Below are 20383 nucleotides of genomic sequence, written 5' to 3' on the forward strand. Positions count from 1 at the left end.
GACTTCTATTGGCGAAAAAAGATTACTTCTAAATCTGAATTGTTAACAATGGATAAATAAAATCTCCATGAGAAATTGACATTTACTGTACATTTTAAATTAACTCCATTAAAAATCTCGTAGAAGCACCATGCTTATGCGCTTTTCGTGTAGTGTGTGAACCATGGATGAGTCAACTTGATAGAAGACCTCATACCAATCTTATTGGGTAAAAACAAATAGAGAATTGAGTCTTTATTTTTTGTTGTTTTTCTCAAATGGATTTTACACACTAAAACTATTGAATAATCTTCAATAGACTGAAGCTGTCCGGGAGTGGCCTACACCAGCACTCCTATGAGTCTCTCTCTCTCCTCTCCATAGAAAAAGATACCTTTGCCCCCTAGTTTTGAGGAGGAGAGAGATACACACACGGGAGTACTACCGTAGACCACACTCTCAGACAGAAAACTATTTCCCTATTTTCATATACATAGATTGATAGACTTATAGTGTATATAAGGTCGGTTCGGGCTCAGCCCAATGCCTCAGCCTGGGTCCATTATCGGGCTTCGAAATCCCAGCACAAGCCTACTCTGTAGTTTGATGAACAGTTCAGCCCAGGCCTGTCCGGGCTCAAGGCGGGTTTGGCACCCCTAGTTCCAGCCTTTGCAGTTTGCACTCCATTTCGTTCCAAATTCCAAAACTCCCGTCCTCTTAACGGTGACACATGGTCTCAAACTGAAACTGACCCAGAGGGCAGAAGTGCAGAACACTCTCACCGGTGTGTTTCCGGTTTCCACTATGATAGTCTATAACTGAAAGTATGCGCGGAGAAATAGAGAAAGTTCCGCTAAAATCCAATCAAAGGCAGATAAATTCACGCAAAAATGGAGGAAAAGGGCAAAGGAAAAGAGCGATGGAAGGCGTCACTCGTAAATTTGTCGGAGATGGGGGCCAATCTAGATTCTCTGCAGAAGCTGATCATGAAAAAAGCTGTCTATGTGGACGAAGAAACATTCGCCAAAACCTCCCTGAGCTCCGAGCAAGCGCGAATTATCAAGGTATTCGATCTTCTTTTTCCCATTTTTACGTTTATACCATTTATATCTTTTATTTGTACCAAATCTCTTCCCCTGAATTTTCATGGTGGTCGTTTTTCAATTGATTATATTTGTTTAATTTCTATTCTTTAGCTGCTTGTTTTCAGAGAAGTTAATGGAGATCTAACAATGGCCGTGCTTATTGGATGGTATCAATTAAATTTTAGATGCTGAGGAAATTAAGTTATAATTATTGGATTTCTGTATAAGCTTATTTTGACATCCGGGTTTGTTGGGTTCAATTTCATTCTCTCTTCATCGTTTAGTTACTGGGGAAGGGGTGCATGTAATTTTCCGGAAGTTGAAGGGTGTTTTATTGTTTCCATGTTGGTAATATTCATCCAAACCATATGATAACACATGTAACAAGTTGGATAGATTGTTTATCTGAACCATAGACAAACCGAGGTTGATGGCGACAAACACAAACACCGTAAACAATGTCAAAAAGTTGATGGCACAAACACAATTACCATTACAAACCCGGAAAACCATGAAGAAACTTAATGAATTGGTTGGATTGAGTTGTGCCAAATGGTCACTCTCCTTAAGATTGTAGACGCCCCCAATGGTGCAATCGGGTTCTTGCGAATAAGCCTCAAAGTTAAGACAGTCCCTGAGCAACCCTCTAGTTGATGTTGCACTCAAACAACAAGGCCACTTAGGGACACTAAGAGTTGTGCTCAATTGGACATAAACAAAGAAGAGAGAAAGCTAAGAGAAAAACAAATATGGAATTGTCTCCAAATACTGTTAGAGAAATGGGCAAGACCTCCTAACAAAGAAGAGAGAAAGCTAAGAGAAAAACAAAGATGGAATTGTTTCCAAATACTGTTAGAGAAATGGGCAAGACCTCCTCTATATATAAGAGAAGAACAGACACCATCAATGGTTGTCTCCAACAAACTTGTCCAAAAACCATGTCTTTTTCCACAAGACATGTTTGTTGACCATTCAAACATGTCAGCAATAATCACACCTATTGGTCATTTAGGTGTTTATTAGGAAAAGACATAACACTCTAACAAAACTTTTAACAAAATAAAACTAATAGTGGGAATCATCATTTTAAAAGCATTTAAAATTCCAACATTCCATGAATTGGAATTATGGATAATTGCATAAACAAACGCAAAGAAACCTTAGTCATCTTTCACAATTCCTCTGTATGGGCCACATATTCTGTTAATCATAAGTTCGCATCTTTCTTTCTCCATTTCAACCTAGTCTTCCTGGCCTTCTCTTGTCCCTCTAGAGCTTTCGACTTCCACCACATTGCTGCTTCCCCCTTATTCATGAATTTCTCAAGTAAATTTCTTTATAGAAGCTGAAGGCAATTCCAATGTTAGAAAATTTTCTTCTAAAAGATATTTGGATGTATAGATTATGAATCTAAGATAATTTTCTTGGAGTTTTGAGTGAGAACAGACAAATGTTGTATTATGGAAATCATACTTTTGTTAGACTGCATTTTATTTCACACTATATTATAAAGTAAAGGTAATTAGGGTTTCAATATGGGAAAAGTGTCTTTGAGCTACCAGCATACCCCACGCCCCCTCACATAGAATTTTAAATCCATTTTTCTCTCTCCTAAAAAAAAGAATAAATTTTTTTTTTGTGAGGGGGCATAGTGTACCTGGCAGCGCAGAGAACCCATGCCCTTCCAATATTTACTGTTGACACTTCTGTTTATAAAAATATGTATCCATTATTTGATGGTTTTCTGATGGGATCCCAAGTTGAAACTCAAAGGTAGATCGAATCTGGTAAGAGAAGAGTATACAGCAAGAAGAAGAAGAAGGAGAGAAGAGATGAGAAGAAGAGAAGAGAATGGGAGAATCGATTGTGTGTGTTGAGAGTGATTCTCAACACACATATTAGCTTCATTCATTAAGTCTTCCAAATTACACAAGCCTCCCTAGGGAGGTAAGGAGAAATAAGACAATAAAGTAAAAATACAACTTAGTCATGTCTTATAACTAGACAATGATGTAACTACCCCTATACAAGATATTCTAACAACTCTAACACTCCCCCTCAAGTGGAGAATAAATGTCATACATTCCCGACTTGCACAATAGAGTACTAAATAGACTAGAAGAGAGACCCTTGGTGAAGATATCTCGCTACTTGATCACTGTTTTCACAAAGGAGTACAAATGCACCAATCCAACTTCTCTTTGATGAAGTGACGATCGACCTCAATATGCTTGGTTCGATCATGTTGAACCGGATTATGGGCAATGCTTATGGCACTTTGTTGTCACAATAAAGTCTCATGCCCTTCGCAAAGCTCAAATCGTGAAGAAGTCGTTTTAGCCATATAAGCTCACATACTCCATGGGCCATGGCCCTAAACTCGCCTCAAGACTAGATCGAGCAACAATCGGTTGTTTCTTGCTCCTCCAGGTAACTAGATTACCACCCAGAAGGTACAATACCCGTAGTAGATCTCCGTCGAGATCGAACCGCCCAATCAAGATCTGTAGCCTTCAATCTGTAAATGGTCATGCCTGGCAAATAAAAGGCCCTTTGCGGACAGGATTTCAAGTATTTGATGATGCGATATCTGCATCCGGATGTCCACCCGGAGCATGCATGAACCGACTCACCACTCCAACCGCATAAGAGATGCGGTCGAGTTAGGGAGAGATAGATTAGTTTCCCAACTAACCTCTGGTACTTGCTTGCATCTATAAGAGAAGAACCACATTCATCACCAAGTTTATGATTCGGATCAATGGGGAAGTAGTGGTTTGCACCCCATCATCCCCTGTCTCTTTCGAAGATCCAAGACAAATTTCCTTTGGCAAATGTTGATCCCTTTCCTTGATCTAGATACCTCAATACCCAAGAAGTATTTTAAGATTCCAAGGTCTTTGATCTCAAACTGTTTAGCCGGATAAGACTTCAATCTATCTATCTCAAGAACATCATTCCCAATACCATAATGTCATCAACATAGACAATGAGAGTCAGTAATCGTACCATTACCTCTCCCGATAAACAAGGTGTGGTCGCTTGACTGGGAATACCCATTCTTCGAATGGCTTGTCTAAATCTCTCAAACCAGGCCTTAGGAGACCGCTTTAGGCCATAAAGAGCTTTCTTCAACAAACACACTTTCCCTTGTGAGGGACACTTAAAACCAGTGGAGGCTGCATGTACACAACTTCGCTAAATCTCTATGAAGAAATGCATTCTTCACATCTAATTGGTACATAGGCCAATCTTTATTGGTCGCTCATGAAAGAAGAACCCGATGGAGTTATGCTTGGCTACAGGGGCAAAAGTCTCCTGGTAGTCAATGCCATACACCTGACTATACCCTTTAGCAACCAGCCGAGCTTTGTACCTTTCCACTGTACCATCGGATCTATACTTGATTGTATAAACCCATCTACATCCAACTGGAGTTCTCCCCCTGGGAAGATCAACAAGAGTCCAAGTATTGTTCTTCTCTAGAGCCACCATTTCCTCAGTCATTGCTTGCATCCATTTTGGATTGGATAAGGCCTCTGTGACATTTTTGGGAATAGAAGAAGACTCAAGAGCAGTGGAAAAAGCAACACCTGTAGGAGAAATGGAGTTATAGGAAACAAACTGGGCTATGGGATTAGTACAGGTTCTCTTCCCCTTTCTAATAGTAATGGGAAGATCTAATTCAGAAGGAGAGGAATTACCTGACTGAAGAGGATGAGACTGAGGATGTGGATCCAAAGAGGGGTTTTGGCAGGGTCGCTTGTACCATGGTTGCTTCCCTTTTTCCTTCAACAAGCATTCACCTCTTGTGAATACACCATCTTCTTTAAATCTTATCCCCTTGTATTCCTTTTGTCTGCTAGCATCACCATCACCAATACCATCAACATCAGCATCATCCACAGCATTCACTTCTTTATACTTTCCAATATCAAATAGAAATGGGGAAGTAGAGGTAGGTAAAGGAGATAGGAAGGGAATGACATCCGCATTCTGTTCACTGCTAATACTCTCCCCCTGAACAGAATGGCGAGGGGAAGAAGAAAAAAAAAGGAATAGACTCAAAGAAGGTGACACCTTTGGAGAGAAATCGCCTTGGGAAGAAGGATGGTAGCACTTATACCCTTTAGTGGAATCGAGTAGCCTAAGAAGATGCACTTGAGAGCTTTGGGATCAAGCTTGGTGCGGGCTGATTTGTTGACATGTACATAACAAACACAACCAAAGACGCGTGGAGACAAGGAAAAACTCGAGGATTGAGGAGAAAGAAGAGCGGGGGATTTGGAGCCAAGGAGTGGACTTGGCATCCGGTTAATAAGAAAGGCGTAAGAAGGGCATCGACTGAAGGTCTTGGCACGTGCATACCAAAGAGAAGGCCCCTAGTGATTTCCAAGCAAATGGCGGTTTTGTCTTCAGCCACCCCATTTTGCTGTGGGGTGTCAACACAAGCCAGTTGATGGATGATGCCCTTATCAGAAAAGAATTGTTGGAGCCCCCCATACATGTACTCACCCCCCTTATCAGATCTAACAATTTTGATGTGAGTACCAAACTGAGTACTGATAAAGTGATAAAACTCCTTAAAAGCATCACAAACATCACTCTTTTGTTTTAACAAAATAGTCCAAGTAGACCGAGAATAGTCATCCACAAATGAAACAAAATAACGAAAACCAGATAAGGAAGTAGTAGGAGAAGGCCCCCAAACATCAGTATGAACAAGGGAAAAAGGTGCAGTAGATCTATTACCACGATAAGGATAAGATGTGCGACAATGTTTAGCAAAAATACAAGATTCACACTGAAAAACATAAGATGCAGGAAAGGAAGTAAACAAGTGGGGTAAGTGTCTCCTCATAACAACAAAAGAGGGATGACCCAAACGTTGATGCCAAAGCATAACAGACTCCAAAGCACTCCGGTCGTGCCGACCACAAACATAAGCTGCAGCAGTAGATTGAGCAGGTGACTGTGGCTCAAGAAGATAGAGTCCTCCTTTCTCAGTCCCACTGCCAATAACCCTCTTTGTCTCCAAATCCTGAAAGACACAATAAGAAGGAAAGAAAGTGACACAACAATGTAAGGATTTGGTTAGGTGACTCACTGATAATAGGTTAGTAGCAAAGTCGGGAACATGAAGGACAGACTCAAGGGAAATAGAAGGAGTAACCCGCACATTACCCTTACCAGAGACAGAGGAAAGGGAACCATCAGCAACCCTTACCTTGTCCCGGCCAGAACAAATGGAATAGGAATCATAGAACTGGGACATACCAGTCATGTGATCGGAAGCTCCAGAGTCAATGATCCAAGTGGATGCAGTAGGGGTAGCAGATGAGACCTGCAGAGCTGAGGCAGAAGTAGTCAACCCTCCAGAGCTAGAACCAGTAGCTGACCCTCCAAGGTGAGACATCAACCGACGTAGGGCTGCAATATCATCCTGTGAGAGGGAATTAGGAGCAGGCTGCGGTCCAGGTGGCTTGGACTCAGATGTCACAGAATGAGCCTTAGCTCCCCCTCGCTTGCCTCCACGGGCATGAGATGAACTACCACGCATACCAGGGGGCTGCCCATGAAGATCCCAAGCACCGGTCCTTGGTATGTCCAAGCTTGCCACAATGGTCACATTTGTATCTCTCACGGCCTTTCCCCCCACTTTTCCAGTCTTTTTGGGAACTGGAAACAAGAGCAGACCTCTCTATTGATGGTACAATATCCATAGTGGTCCTCCGGGTTTCCTCACTTTTGCAAATAACTGCACACATCATCCAGAGATGGAAATGGAGACCTCCCTAAGATTTGCTGGCGAAGGGGCTCATATTCAGAGTTAAGACCACCAAGCAAAATAAGGATCCTTTCCTTTTCTTGGCTCCTGTAGACTTTGCACGATCCTCGGCATTGGACAACGGAGATTGGTATAATGATCATACTCCTCCCACAAGCTAATAATGAGTTGTAGTACTCTGATATACTCCTATCACCCTGTTTCATATGAATGATTTTTTGGAGAATTTGATACACTTTCGTGGAATCTCCAACTCTATCAAAAATTCTGGATACACCATCCCAAATATCTTTAGCAGTCTCGTTACTCAAAAATCTCCGACCTATCTCAGGTTTCATGGAAAAGATCAGCCAAGTCATGACAGTGGAGTTTTCAGTCTCCCACTTGAGATAACCTGCATCAGTAGTAGCAGGAGCTGTGATAGACCCAGTAATGTACCCCAACTTCCCCCTACTACGTAGAGACAACTTCACGGAACGGGACCAATCCAAATAGTTGGTATTGTCCAACTTCACAACTGAGATCTGGGTGTTGGGGTTATCAAAGGAAGCCATGGTTGGGAAACCACCACTTGGGCTGCCGGCTGTAATTGGTCCACTGACCTCAGAATCTTGTCCAGACACAGTGGACATAATAGGCAAATACTTCAACAATCAATATAAATTGTTTGCGCAAGTGGGGAGTATACTCAACCCAAAACAAGGAGACAGACCAATACAAAATATGGTCCCAAATCAACCAAACCACAAGGCTGAGGCCAAGCCTAAAAAACAGCAAGCATATGAAGAGCAAAAACTTGTATAACTCAAACCAAATTCTGCTAGTAGCCAAGAACCTTTAGTCCATAATACCCAATAAGTGTATCAAGATGTAATACTATCACATTCAGCCATCCAATACAGCAGACCTCAGAGAAGACAAAAAACAGAGCAGCCGATACCTGTGTAGCAGTAGAAAAAAAACAGTAGCAGTCCTCTGACCCTCCACCTTCAAGGGCAGGCTCTTAGGGCTTCAAAAAAGCACTCCCATACGACACAAATGGGACAAGTTCCAAGGTCATCCAAGCTGCCAAAGGCAGAATCGAAACTGAGACACTCCTAGGCTGGCGGAAAAACAGAGCCTGGTTTCAAGTCTTCAAAAACATCTAGCAGCAAGGCAGCATTTCTTTTTCAACAACCAAGAGCTTTGGGGTCTGAAACAACACCCCTAGGCGATGCAACTCCAATAGGTCTCATGCCAAGATGTGGAGAAGAGAAGGAGAACCAAGAAGAAGCTTCACAAGCTGGCGGTAACTTGCCAGTCTTCCTCCATTGCTTCAAGTCACCTTCAGCAGCTCTGAAACTCTCTCCAACTTAGGGAATACCACTCCCAAGACTGTAAGGAGTATAGGTTTCACATATACAGCCTCCAATGGAACCCCCTTTACATTTATAGGGTTCCAAAGAGAGGAGAAGATGAGGACTGAGCTCAGCCGACTCTCAAACCAGAGATGTTGGCTTTGATACCAAGTTGAAACTCAAAGGTAGATCGAATCTGGTAAGAGAAGAGTATACAGCAAGAAGAAGAAGAAGGAGAGAAGAGATGAGAAGAAGAGAAGAGAATGGGAGAATCGATTGTGTGTGTTGAGAGTGATTCTCAACACACATATTAGCTTCATTCATTAAGTCTTCCAAATTACACAAGCCTCCCTAGGGAGGTAAGGAGAAATAAGACAATAAAGTAAAAATACAACTTAGTCATGTCTTATAACTAGACAATGACAGAACTACCCCTATACAAGATATTCTAACAACTCTAACATCCCAATCACCAAACCATTAGTGACCAGGAAACCAAAGATAACCAGAATCACAGGGCAGGATAATAAACAATAAATAAGAGAATTTCTGTAACTCAAAGCAGGTCAGTCAGATTAAGGTAGAATTCTGGTTGAGTGTACCTAATTGGATGGAGAACACATCCTATCCCATCTTTTGAAGAGTTCCTATTCTCTACATCTATGATTGATTCCTAGAGTTTAGCTTTCATCTGAGAGAGTTGAATTTTCTGTGAACTATTGGGTTGCTTATCTGAGTTGGGTTAACTTGGATTCCTGTCCAGGTGGTTATCCTTTGAACCCCCCCATCATTGATCATTCCGTACTTTATCTTTCCTATTTTTGCCACACATCCTCATCTCCGATACACTGAGATGAGCTCAAATCTTTTCTAGGCAGTTTGAAAGCCCAAATCTTCTAGAAGGTACTCCACACAACAGAAATTCTGATCTCCTAACACATCTCCATGCAAGGACCTTATGGGCCCTACAAATTTGACAAAAATATCTCTTTGAAGAAATGCTAATCAATGGCTTGATATATGGGCCTAAGTATATCAGAATATGGTCCCAAATATGCTGGTTTGATTGGGGGGGGGGGGGGAAGAATCTGGACAGGCTGTTGCTGGTTTCCCTTCAACCTCCATCAATCTACAACACTCTCCCCCACTTTAAAAGAAACTCGACCTCGAGTTTTATTGAGTTTAGGGATAAGCTTGGCATGGTGCACATCCAACTTCAGACCAACCAGTTTTCTGGCCACTCACGAACATGGAGAATGAAGTCTTTGAGACATGGCTCTTTCTCTTGGAAAAACTTAGGTGGAATCACAAACTCTACATACTCAACATCTGGGTTGATCTTAGTTGTGAATGGTCCTCCGTAGCTATTTCTTCAAACACCACTTCAATTGTAGTGCCAATTTCCTTAATCATGACCTCATTGTCCACTGTTTCAACCTTGTTTACTTCAAACCCTTCAATGTAAGCCGCATCACCAGTTAACCTTGACTTCAGGTTCTTTTTCTTTGAAAGGCAATCTCTTCTCTTCCCACGGAGGTGCTATATATGATTCTTGGACGCACAAACGTTGCTGCATTTGGGCCGTTCGTTTATCCAGTTGCCTCAACTCCCCAAGAAGATAATTAAGAACCTTTTGGGTGTCAGACATATCAGAGGGACTTAAGCCACTGTTGGCCATGGCTCTGATACCGAATTGATGGGATCCTAGTCACCAAACCATTAATGACCACGAAACCTAAGACAACCAGAATTGCAGGGCAGGATACTAAACCAAAATTAAGAGAATTTCTGTAACTCAAAGCAGGTCAGTCAGATTAAGGTAGAATTCTGGTTGAGTATACCTAATTGGGTGGAGAACACATCCTCAAAACTTTATCAAAATCTTTCGGTTAGATATAAATTTATGGGACTGTTACAGAATTAGCAAGTTTGTAAAGACCAGAATTAGAAAGTTAGAGCACAGCATATAAACAGAGTTTATTGATCTCAATCCATAGCAGTACCAGAAATCCCAATAGATATTCTGCTGAACCAGGTTAGAAAATTAGGAATTAGAAGTTACTAAATTAGGAACGTGGCTGGAAAATAGCAACTGAGTTCTGTGTGTTGGAGTTATTAGCAAGGGGAGTACTGTTTCTCTTCCCCAACTCCGGCGGTCCCGAAATTTTTGTATAGTATATTTGGGGCATTTTTGCCTTTTAGCATGTATTAGGGCTTCCATTTATGAATGTATAAATAGGAGGCGTGTGGATCAATTTTGACCTAATCACAAATCTCCCTTTCTCTCCATCTCTTTCAATCTTTCTCTCTCTCTCTCTTGTTCTCTCTACTCTTACAGGTTTGAGAGTCTCTCTCTCATTCTTTCATCATTATTGTCTTGTATCAGCATGCGCAGGTCAGTAGCTTGAAGACAATGAAAAACAGAGAACAGAAAACTCAGAGGGGAATTGACAGAATGCAGAGATGATAAACTGAAGTCTGAAATAGAAACAAACAGAAATCAACAATAGACTTAGGCCTGATTTGGTATGATTTCTATTTCAATTTCAGGGGGTGATTTCTATTTCTGAAATTGTTTGGTTTCATTTTTGCATATTATTTCAGTGAAATAGAAATTCTGAAATAGCTGAGGAGCTGTTTCAGAATTTCTATTTCATTTGATTTAGCACTCTTGCTCTTGAATGAACACATGATTAATTTTAAGGGCAAAGTAGTAATTTCATGTTAAAAATAAAACACCACCCTTCTTCTCCTAATGGTCTCACCATCACCACCCCACTCCCACCATTGCCACCGCCACCACCACCACTACCACCACTACTACCCTGTTACCATCACCACCACTACCCCGCTACCACCACCACCACCACTACCCTGCCATCACCACCAACGCCACCACTGCCGCTGCCACCGTTACTGCCGCCACCACCACTCCCCCCCCCCCCCACTACTTCCATGTCATCACTACCTCGCCGCCACCACCACCATCCTTCCCAAAGAAATATAAAGAATCTATTCTTAGAATTTGAACTCTCAAATGGATTTATTTATTCTTGAAATATTTCATATTGATACAACCAAAACAGTTTCAATTTTTTGACCAAAAATCTATTTGTTGACTATTTCAAGAAATCAATCCAAAATTGAAATAGAAATCATACCAAATCAGGCCTAAGTAATCAGTAGCAGGAAACAGAATCAAAGATGGATCAATCTCAACAGTTGAAGAAAGGACTCAACAATAGGATAGGTTGGTCCCTCACCAACTTGAAGAAGGTCTCCCACCTATCTTCACAAGCGCATCTCACCCTGGCTGTCTCTCACAGTAATGGTTGTCTGTCACAAGCACACACAAGCACAAAGCACCCAAAGTTTACTGTCAAAATCGTGGGGGACTAGGAATGCCTCCACCTTTATTAATAATACTGCCTTGTTACAAAAATAACAACTCTCCTAGGCTAATGGAGAGATTCATCAAAATAGAAACTAAATAACGCTTACATAGAAATATAAACTCCAAGGTACAAACTGAATAAAATCTAACTTTGTCATTGATGAAGTAACACAATTTAGTGACTAAGTAACTAAGGAAAATAGTGACTAAATAAAATCTTCTCAAGGTAGTTTGACAGCTCAAATCTTCTAGAAGGTACTCCACGCAACAGCAATTCTGATCTCCTAACACATCTCCACGCAAGGACTGTCTGGGCCCCACAAATCTGACAAATCATCTCTTTGAAGAACTGCTAATCGATGGCTTGCTATATGGGCCTAAGTAATATCAGAATATGGACCCAAATATGCTGGTTCAACGGGTGAAGAATCTGGACAGGCTGTTGCTGGATTTCCTTTCAACCTCCATCGATCTATATGATTTTCCCTACTTCACTCCATTAGATTTAGGTTAGTTTGCCTTGGAAAGTAAACCAGACTAATTTTCTGAGATCTGGTCTGCTAAATAGTTTAAGTTAGCTAGCCTGTTTGAAGGCTAAAGAGTAGTTCAAATTGGATGGAGTTTTTGAGTTTTGTTCGCAATTTAGTTCTCAACCGTTCCACCAATTTCCAGCTTAATTGAAGTTCAATTAGTCTCATTGAAAACCATGTTTACACAAGTTGTTCAATTCAGGAAATTTCAGAAGTGGTATATTTATCCTGTCCTACCATTGCAAGGTGTTTGAAGTTTCTTTTGCTAATTGCTAGTGTCATTTGTGTTGTTTGGGCCCATAATATATGGTTTTGAGTTGGATTTGCCGCTGTCCTGCATCACTTATCTATTGATAGACTGGTACACTTCAGTTACGACACCAAACCAAATAAAAATCAGACTATTGGCACCTAACCTGACGTGACCCAAATGTGAAACAAAACAGGAGATCATATCTGGATCCCATCCCAAGACCAATTTCTTCAAACTATGAAAGTATTCATTTCTCGAATAACTAATCGAATATATAGTAAGACAGAACAGCAGCTAATATCTCACACATTCCTGTATAAATGATGCCATACAAATTTCATGCAGGCTACTTGTGAACTACTCTAGCCTCCAAGCTCTCTAGTGGTCCCAACATCATTATAATGGCCAAATGATCTGTTTAACTTTTTAGGGAAAAAAGAGACTATTATAGTCTTTTTAAAGAGCTGTACATGATTCTTATCAGGTCTCCAACTCAAAATCACATTTGCAGAATTGAAATACAAGACGAGGGATTTCATGATAGTTACTTGTTGGCTGTTGCAATTGTGTAGCATTGGCCATATTAATTGGGTAGTAATGATAGATCCATGACTGCTGATTGGTGGTAAACATGCAGCTGAAGCATTCACTTTTTCCAACCAATCACTTTAGCACTTCTATGCTTTTTCTAACTAATCACTGTAGCACTTCTATCCAGTACCATACAACCCTTTTATATGTAAAAGATAATCTTTTCATGTGCAGGCACTTGAGCAAAGGATTGAGACATTAGAAAGGGAGCTTGATGCTGCAATTACAGCTGCAGCTCATGCTCGTGCAGAGAAACGACAGGCTGAGGTAGCCCAACGAGCTTCTGAGTTACGTGCACACGAGATTACAAGAGAGCTTGAGAACACCACAAGTATGTGTTTCTCAACTATATTTGATTTCTATCTTATAGAACTTATGAATCTTGTCTAGCATCAGGATTCAGGACCCCTATAATTCTCAGTAACTGATAAAAATGTCATGCCAGAGATATATGGTTTTACTTGTTCCAGTTGATGATCATGAACAGACCAGTGTATTTTATGTGTTTATGTTAAATCTAACTCTTGGTCTATTTATTTTGTTTTGTTTTCTATCGTTACTTCCATTAATAAGTGCATCAATTAATTACATTTTGTCATGTGCATTACAAAGAACATTGGTGTTACTGTGTTAGGAAATCCTTACTACAGAGTATTTTAAAGTCCTTAAGGTGTGAAGTGAGGTGTCCCACTTGGCTAAAACGAGAGGTATAAGCCTCGTCAGCATTGTATTATAATAAATAAATTAAAATACATGAAATATTTGTATGTGTAAGAGAATCAAAGATAGGGCTGGCAACTGGTATCTGTTTACCCAATACCCACCTTACCCTACCCTAGTTTGGAGGCTAAGGTTAAGGATAGAAATATATGAGAAAGCAGGAAGATTAGGGGTAAGTGGCTTTTACCCACCTAGCTAAATGGGGAGGGTAAGGGAAAGGGGGTCTTACCCTATCAGTTTAACCATTTAGATAGAAACAATTAGATAACGTTACATACTTTATATAATTTAATAAAAATATTGACCTAGAGCCCAGCCCATATGCCCATTATCTAATTACTCATAACCCATAAGCCACTAAAACTCAATTGAAACTTTTATACGACAGGCTATAAGACGAGCAGTGATGTATGGAGTTGAATGTTGGGTGGTTAAGAAACAACATATAAATAACATTAGTGACACTGAGATGAGGATGTTGACATGGATTAGTGGTAAAAGTAGAAAAAAGAAATTAAGGAATGAACACATCAGAGGTAATTTAGGTGCAACTTTGATGCTTGTTAAATTGAGAGAAATTGTTCGAGGTGGTACGGTCATGTTACGAAGATTTTGGAATGAACTATCAAGGAAGAGTGATATGATTCAGATTAGATGAGATAAAAAATAAAAGCAAGGGGGAGGCCTAAAATGACTTTGGAGAAAGTAATGTAGTCCTAGGTAGGTAGGAGACCTACTAGGAGCCAAACAACAGGATCAAATAACAAAAGGGGCTGCTGGTTCGAATGGACAGCACTAGAATTTAGGTCAATTCCTAGGGTTTGAGTTGGATATTGGGAAAGGGAGGGTATTAATGGGCAGGTCTAGGTGGTCAATATGGTATAAAAAGGTTAGGGTTTGGATGAGTTTTGAAATTCTGCAATTTAGAGCAGAATTGGATTTAGGGTTTTGGGTTTGGGTTTTAATGACGTGGAGGAATGGAGGGAATATAGTGGGAGTTATGAGCTGGATTTTGGATCGAGTGTAGGGAGAGGTGTGGGGGATATAGGCTAGAAGTTTGGTTTGGAATTGATGGACAGATTCAAAATTATGGAGGTTTCCTGGTAGAAGTAGGAGAGAAGGGTAAAACTGTAATTTTAGACAATCGGTTGGGTGGATGGTGCTGAAATTTGAATCGAGTCTCTCTTAGGGTTTGAGGAAGACTTGATCAAATTTTTAGCAGGTTCTAATGGTTAGATTTGGCTGGGTAGAATTCTCACGAAAATCACCTTGTATGTGACCTTCTAGAAGGAAGAAGAATAGTTGCAGAATTTCTTACTTGTTGCAGGTCTTCAATGGCAGCAGCTTTGAAGAACTAGAAGAAGGACCTCCCGATCTACAAGATGCAAGGAGTCGATCGGAGTCCACCAATCCCTCACTTTGATATTACTCACAAGGCAACCTTGATATTACTCACAAGGCACACTCACGATGGAGCAAAGGCAACAACAAAGGCAGCAAGCATAAAGCTGAGTTTTTATTAATCAAATTCGTCTTCAATACATGGCCCCCTTAGAACCTTATATAAAAGACTCAAAATTAGACTTAGACACTAAAAAAGAATGGCCTAACCCAATCCTTAACCTATTAGCTAACTTAAACTGACTAGGAAACTGAAATGGACTCAAAATAGAGTCCTAATGACTTAAAAACAACTTAAACTACTTAAAATAAAAGAATATTCCCTACTAGCCAATAGGATATAAGAACCTCTTAGCCAATAGGATCACTTCACTTAAATTAGACCAATTGAACCAATTGGATGCAACCAATTTAAACCGGTTCAATTACAAACACAAAAATAAGACTAAATATTGGGCTAATCCCGTATGCAACCTATATACCCCTAGTTTAGGCTCATTAAAGTGGCTTATTACATAGAAAACCCTTGGGATCAAAGGCCCAACATGTATGTAACCCAACCCTAGACTTATTCCCAATGAAACAAGCCCTATTTGATGATGAATCTGCATCAGAAAGTGGTGAAAAAATACATGCATTGATTAGGGTTTGACAACCACTATGGCTTTTTGATTGGAGTTGAATGGAGAAATAGGACTATGGTGGTAGAGCCCATTTGGTTGAGATAAGGTTTCATTGACTGAGTTGAGTTGTACTTGTAACCCATAGGTCATAAGCCCATAATTTATGGCCCATTTGTAATTGTCATTCACTAGGCCCGAAATCTAAAATACTACCCCATTCTAACCAAAATCCTTGATGAGGTTTTACTCATCGTATCCATTTAGCCTATATGGTAAAAGATTTTTTTACTTCTACAATATAGGGTGACGATAAAGGCCCAATAACGTAAGGTTAAAGGACCCCCAAACCCCTTTGAGGGTAAGACATTACCTGACCCTATCCTGCTCGTTGCCACCCTAAATTCAGAGACAAAAAAGAAATACATAAACTTGACAATGATGGGGAACAAGTTTCCTGGAAAGAAATACATGGTAATTCAAGTTTTATTTTTGGCTATTTTAGATATTAATAAATAAGGGAATTATTTTATGAAAACATTAGTGTTGTGATAAGAACACAATTCTTTATTAACGTGTGGAGCTCATGGTCCCTAACTTTCATGGTGACTTAAGAGTGGTGAGAGTTTAAAATTTAGCCTCAAGTTCTTGTGCTTAGTGCTCACCTCAAGGTGAGCTTCATGTTATAAGCATCACATGGCTTATAAAGTATTGGTTTAAATATGGATGTGTATAGAGTTGTTATCCTGTGGTTATGAAATTTTGTTATTAATGATTTTGGGATTTGTTTATACTATGAAATGGAAACTCATGTCATGTGCCTGTGCATGTGTGTTCCCCTTCCCCTTCCTTGATCTGTAGGATACCTCTTGACAAAATGGTAGTAAATGCTGGACTCTTAGAACTTGGAGGCTTGAAGCCTCGAGAGAAGTTTGTTCAATCAAATAGAATAGGTATTATTTGTTCTGTACAATGTTTTAACTTTTAACCCCAAATGAAAAATGAAGTACTAACCCTGTAATTGGTCAATGTCGGTGAGCAAAAGGCTTTTTGCACAGCTATGGATGTTAGAAGTTCTGTATTTATATTCCATGGGCAAAACACATGTATCTTCCAAAAGAAAAGCAGCTTACGCTGAAGTTTCTCCTTTTATCACTGTAGATGTATTCAAGCTACACACGGAGGAGTTGCGTGCAAAGCAAGAAGAGATCTCTAGGAAAGATGATGAGATTAGAGTTTTGGAGTCTATAATCAAGACACTGGCTGGGAAAAAAGATTCATCTACTGCAAATGGGTGAGATCCATGTTGTGAAAGTGCTCTTTCCTGTAATATTGTAGATGCAGCTTTCTGGTGTTTTGGGAGTATTCTTTGTTTGTATAACCCAGAGAATCATAAGACAGAAATAGATGTGCTTGCTACATGAATCAATGGTTTTCAGCTCTTGTCATGGGATTTCTCATTGCTTTATATTGTTTCTGGAAGCCTGCAATACCTTCTTGAGATATTCCTTTTCCTAAACTCTAGTTAGTTCCATCTGTAGATAGATATATCTTCCCTTCTAAATTCAGGTCAAAATCATATATTGGGGGCCATACCAGCTGTGTAAATCTGAATCTCTGATATTTTCGAGGATTTATTCCAGAAGGAAAGCACAAGATTCATTGTTCTTGTGAAAATGAAAACTCGACTCAGATAAACCTGCCAGAATCCGAAGACGAGTTCTCCACCCCGCCCCTCCTCCTCCCCAAAAAAAAAATGACAGGAGAATTAACCAGATTCAGGCAGAATACAGTACCGAGCAGATGTCTTGTAAAACCAAGATGATACTAATGCCATCTGCTATAGAACTACCTGAAATGTGCTGCTCAGTAGTCAGATGAATCAACCCAAAGGTCCAAAGCTTTTTTTAAATGAAGCAGGCCCAAATTATATATATGAACTATGTTCCTGTTCCCACCATTTAATCATGATTAAGATGATCCATTGCCCTAGGTTATGTTCGGTAAATCTTCAATTGCTGAATCCTGCATTTCTTTCGAGGAATTAAAAGTGGTAATCCTCTTATATATTCACATACCCCATTTCTTCTTCCCTTTTTTTTTGGGTTGGGTGGGGGGGGGGGGGTGTTGGAGTGTGGGCCGTGGGGAGGAAAAGGAAAAACCTTTCCTGTTTGAGGGGTAGGGCGATTGGGAATCAGGGAAGAGACTTAATTGAATAAATAAAAGGACAATAGCCAGCCCAGGTCCGGCTCCTCTCCAACTCCTTGACCGCCCAACTCCCTCCCAACCAGATGGTCGGGCAGGGGCCGAAGTGGGGTCCACCTCTGTTTGTGTCTGGTTGGGAGAGAGTTGGGCGGTCAGGGAGTTGGAGAGGAGCTAGAAATTTAATGGCAATAACTTAGCAATATTGTAGCTAACTTGTTCGTATCCCTCTTCACACAGTTGAACATCAACTAGTTGAAACTTGAACAATTCTCCTAACTATCCCATTAATGCACTTGTTCTTCGCTTATTGATGGTCCCATGTCTCACAACTGTGTTTGTAAACACAATATCTTGAATTTCTGTGCAAGCTGTTAAGCCTGATCTCAATTTAATCTAGGAAGTATTGTTGATTCTTTTCCAATAACAGTGGTCCCGTTTGCTGGCGAGCGGGCCATGGGGTTCCAAGGGGGGGCGCGTAGGTAGTTCCCTGCTCAAGGGATGTAGAGGGGAGGATCCTCCCCAACCGAAATTTTTGGAAGTCATTTATATTGAGTGTAATTTTGTACTTTTGAGGATTAGGGTTTCTCTATATTGTAACATGTCAAAACACTATATATAGGGTGTTATCTCATGAGGAGGGGTTGGTTAGGGTTTTATAATTTCCTTATCATAATAGTGGAAGCTTTGATTATCGCTCAGCCGTGGACGTAGCCCATCTTGGCTGATCCACGTAAACCCTTATATTTTATGTGTGATTATATTTTGTTTTTCTTTTCTAATCGTTGTTCTGTCGTGTTGTTAATTCTTAACAGAGACTCCTATCAATAGAAGGAAAAATCTTAATCAATATTGTTCCATCATCTTTCTCTTCCATTTTCACATCCCATATTTCCTTAACAACCCTTCCCTCCTTACCCCACTCACCCCACTCCCCCCCCCCTTCTTCCCCACAAAAAGAGAATGATGAAATGATAAATCCTCTTTTATCTTTAAATGCCATGTTCTTAAGAGAGAGAGAGGATTGTTTTGTGTTACAAATCTTTCCCTCTTTTATTTCTCTTTGTAACCTTTCTTTCAGAGATTTTTCCTTTGACAAGATTCCCTAATAAAACTTTAGGTCGATGTTCTCTGTGCCACATCGCAGACTGCGCCCAGACAAATGGGGACAGTATTTCCACCATTCAGGGGGGTGAGGTGATCATTTTACCCACCCCATGTGTCTGGGCGCAGCCTGCACCCTCAGCACAGAGAACATTTTCTCTAAAACTTAAGTGTTGTTGACCGAGAAAATAAAAGATAGAAGCAGAATCAAAGTTGGCAGCTTATCTCTTGATTGGTGAGGATATTTTTGGTATCATAAAACATAGGTAGGTTTTTTTTTTTGGGGGGGGGGAATTGGAGAGCTTTAATGGGGGGGGGGTAGGGGATGGGAAAATTATCTCCTCTAGTTCCCTGCCCGGCCTAGTTCCCCAATTCCTCTAATAGGGGGTGGTGGACCCCACCGGGGCAGGGGTAGGGTGGTCATTCCAGCCCCCTCCCCTTGTTAGAGGAACTGAGGAACTGGGCCGGACAGAGAACTGGAGGTGATAAAGATCCGTAAGGGATGGGGATAGCCCAAAGGTGATTTGAACTCATGACATCTTATTTGAAACACAGGTAGTTACATCTCCCTTGAATAAGCCTAGATAACCATATCAAATCAAAATGACCAGAAAAAAGTAGGGTATCCTGGGCAATTTATCTGAATACACAACACGATGGGCAAGTCTAATTCCATACCACATTGTCTTCTGAATACTTTTTTTTTTGGAATTCATGGAATTGCTGTGGGTCCATTCCTTGCTGTAGCTTTGCTCTTTTCTTTTTTTTATATGCAAATTTGCACGGCCGTTCATAAAATCTTTGCCCATATTTTAAAAATTATTTGAAAGGGCGAAGTGGGTACTTTAAAAGAACACAGACCTTTGCAAAGGCAAAGGGTAGAAAAGTCCCACAAAGTGGGCCATATAGTTGACGTGTCCTCATTTAAACATTGAGAATGATCAAATCATTGATCAATTTGGCCCAAAAGAAAAAGTAGTGATAAAATTGGTTTTTAGAATACAATGTATCAGGATTCAGGACCCTTTTTCCTCGTTGTATTAGACCAGGAGAAATTTTAAACAAGTAATTGTTCTTTCATAGACCATAATTTTATATTTTTTGGTAAGATTTCATAGATCATAATGATTTCTTTACCAAAAAAAATAAAATTAGACCATAATGATTTCTATTAAATAAATAGGAGAGCGATAGGCACACCGCCGCTCATGTGTGATAAACTAATGAGTGGTGAATAGAAGGGTCAAACAAATTAAGACCCACCACTACTATCTACAATTGCAACACAGATCTTCTACGATGCGCTGCCATGTCCTGTCTATGCTGTGCAGACATAAGGTGACATGCATTGACTGCCTTACCCTTACTCGGGCAAGGCA

General features: G+C 40.3%; 1 protein-coding gene across 2 annotated transcripts; it reads left to right on the forward strand.

Moving 5' to 3' along the window:
- The first annotated feature begins 799 nt into the window (after positions 1-799).
- LOC122656380 lies at positions 800-17146 on the forward strand. Of its 2 annotated transcripts, XR_006332092.1 has the most exons (4): positions 800-1043; positions 13132-13389; positions 14332-14341; positions 16278-16453. XR_006332092.1 is itself a non-coding variant. In XM_043850871.1 (3 exons), exons 1-3 carry the CDS (start codon positions 870-872, stop codon positions 16994-16996), a joined length of 468 nt encoding a protein of 155 aa, XP_043706806.1. In that variant the 5' UTR covers positions 800-869; the 3' UTR covers positions 16997-17146. The 2 variants fall into 2 exon arrangements, 1 of the variants encoding a protein (XP_043706806.1); XM_043850871.1 differs by lacking the exons at positions 14332-14341; positions 16278-16453 and adding an exon at positions 16860-17146 and having other exon boundaries at positions 13132-13288.
- Positions 17147-20383: the final 3237 nt, after the last annotated feature.

The sequence above is a fragment of the Telopea speciosissima genome, chromosome 3 (assembly GCF_018873765.1).
Source record: "Telopea speciosissima isolate NSW1024214 ecotype Mountain lineage chromosome 3, Tspe_v1, whole genome shotgun sequence".
In the NCBI taxonomy this organism is placed as follows: domain Eukaryota; kingdom Viridiplantae; phylum Streptophyta; class Magnoliopsida; order Proteales; family Proteaceae; genus Telopea; species Telopea speciosissima.

Bases quoted from the DNA above. Each gene is read 5' to 3' on its own strand.
- LOC122656380 (XM_043850871.1), top strand. From the start codon at position 870: ATGGAGGAAAAGGGCAAAGGAAAAGAGCGATGGAAGGCGTCACTCGTA. The intron at 1,044-13,131 runs GTATTCGATCTT...TTTCATGTGCAG, and splicing joins AGCAAGCGCGAATTATCAAG to GCACTTGAGCAAAGGATTGA. The intron at 13,289-16,859 runs GTATGTGTTTCT...TTATCACTGTAG, and splicing joins AGAGCTTGAGAACACCACAA to ATGTATTCAAGCTACACACG.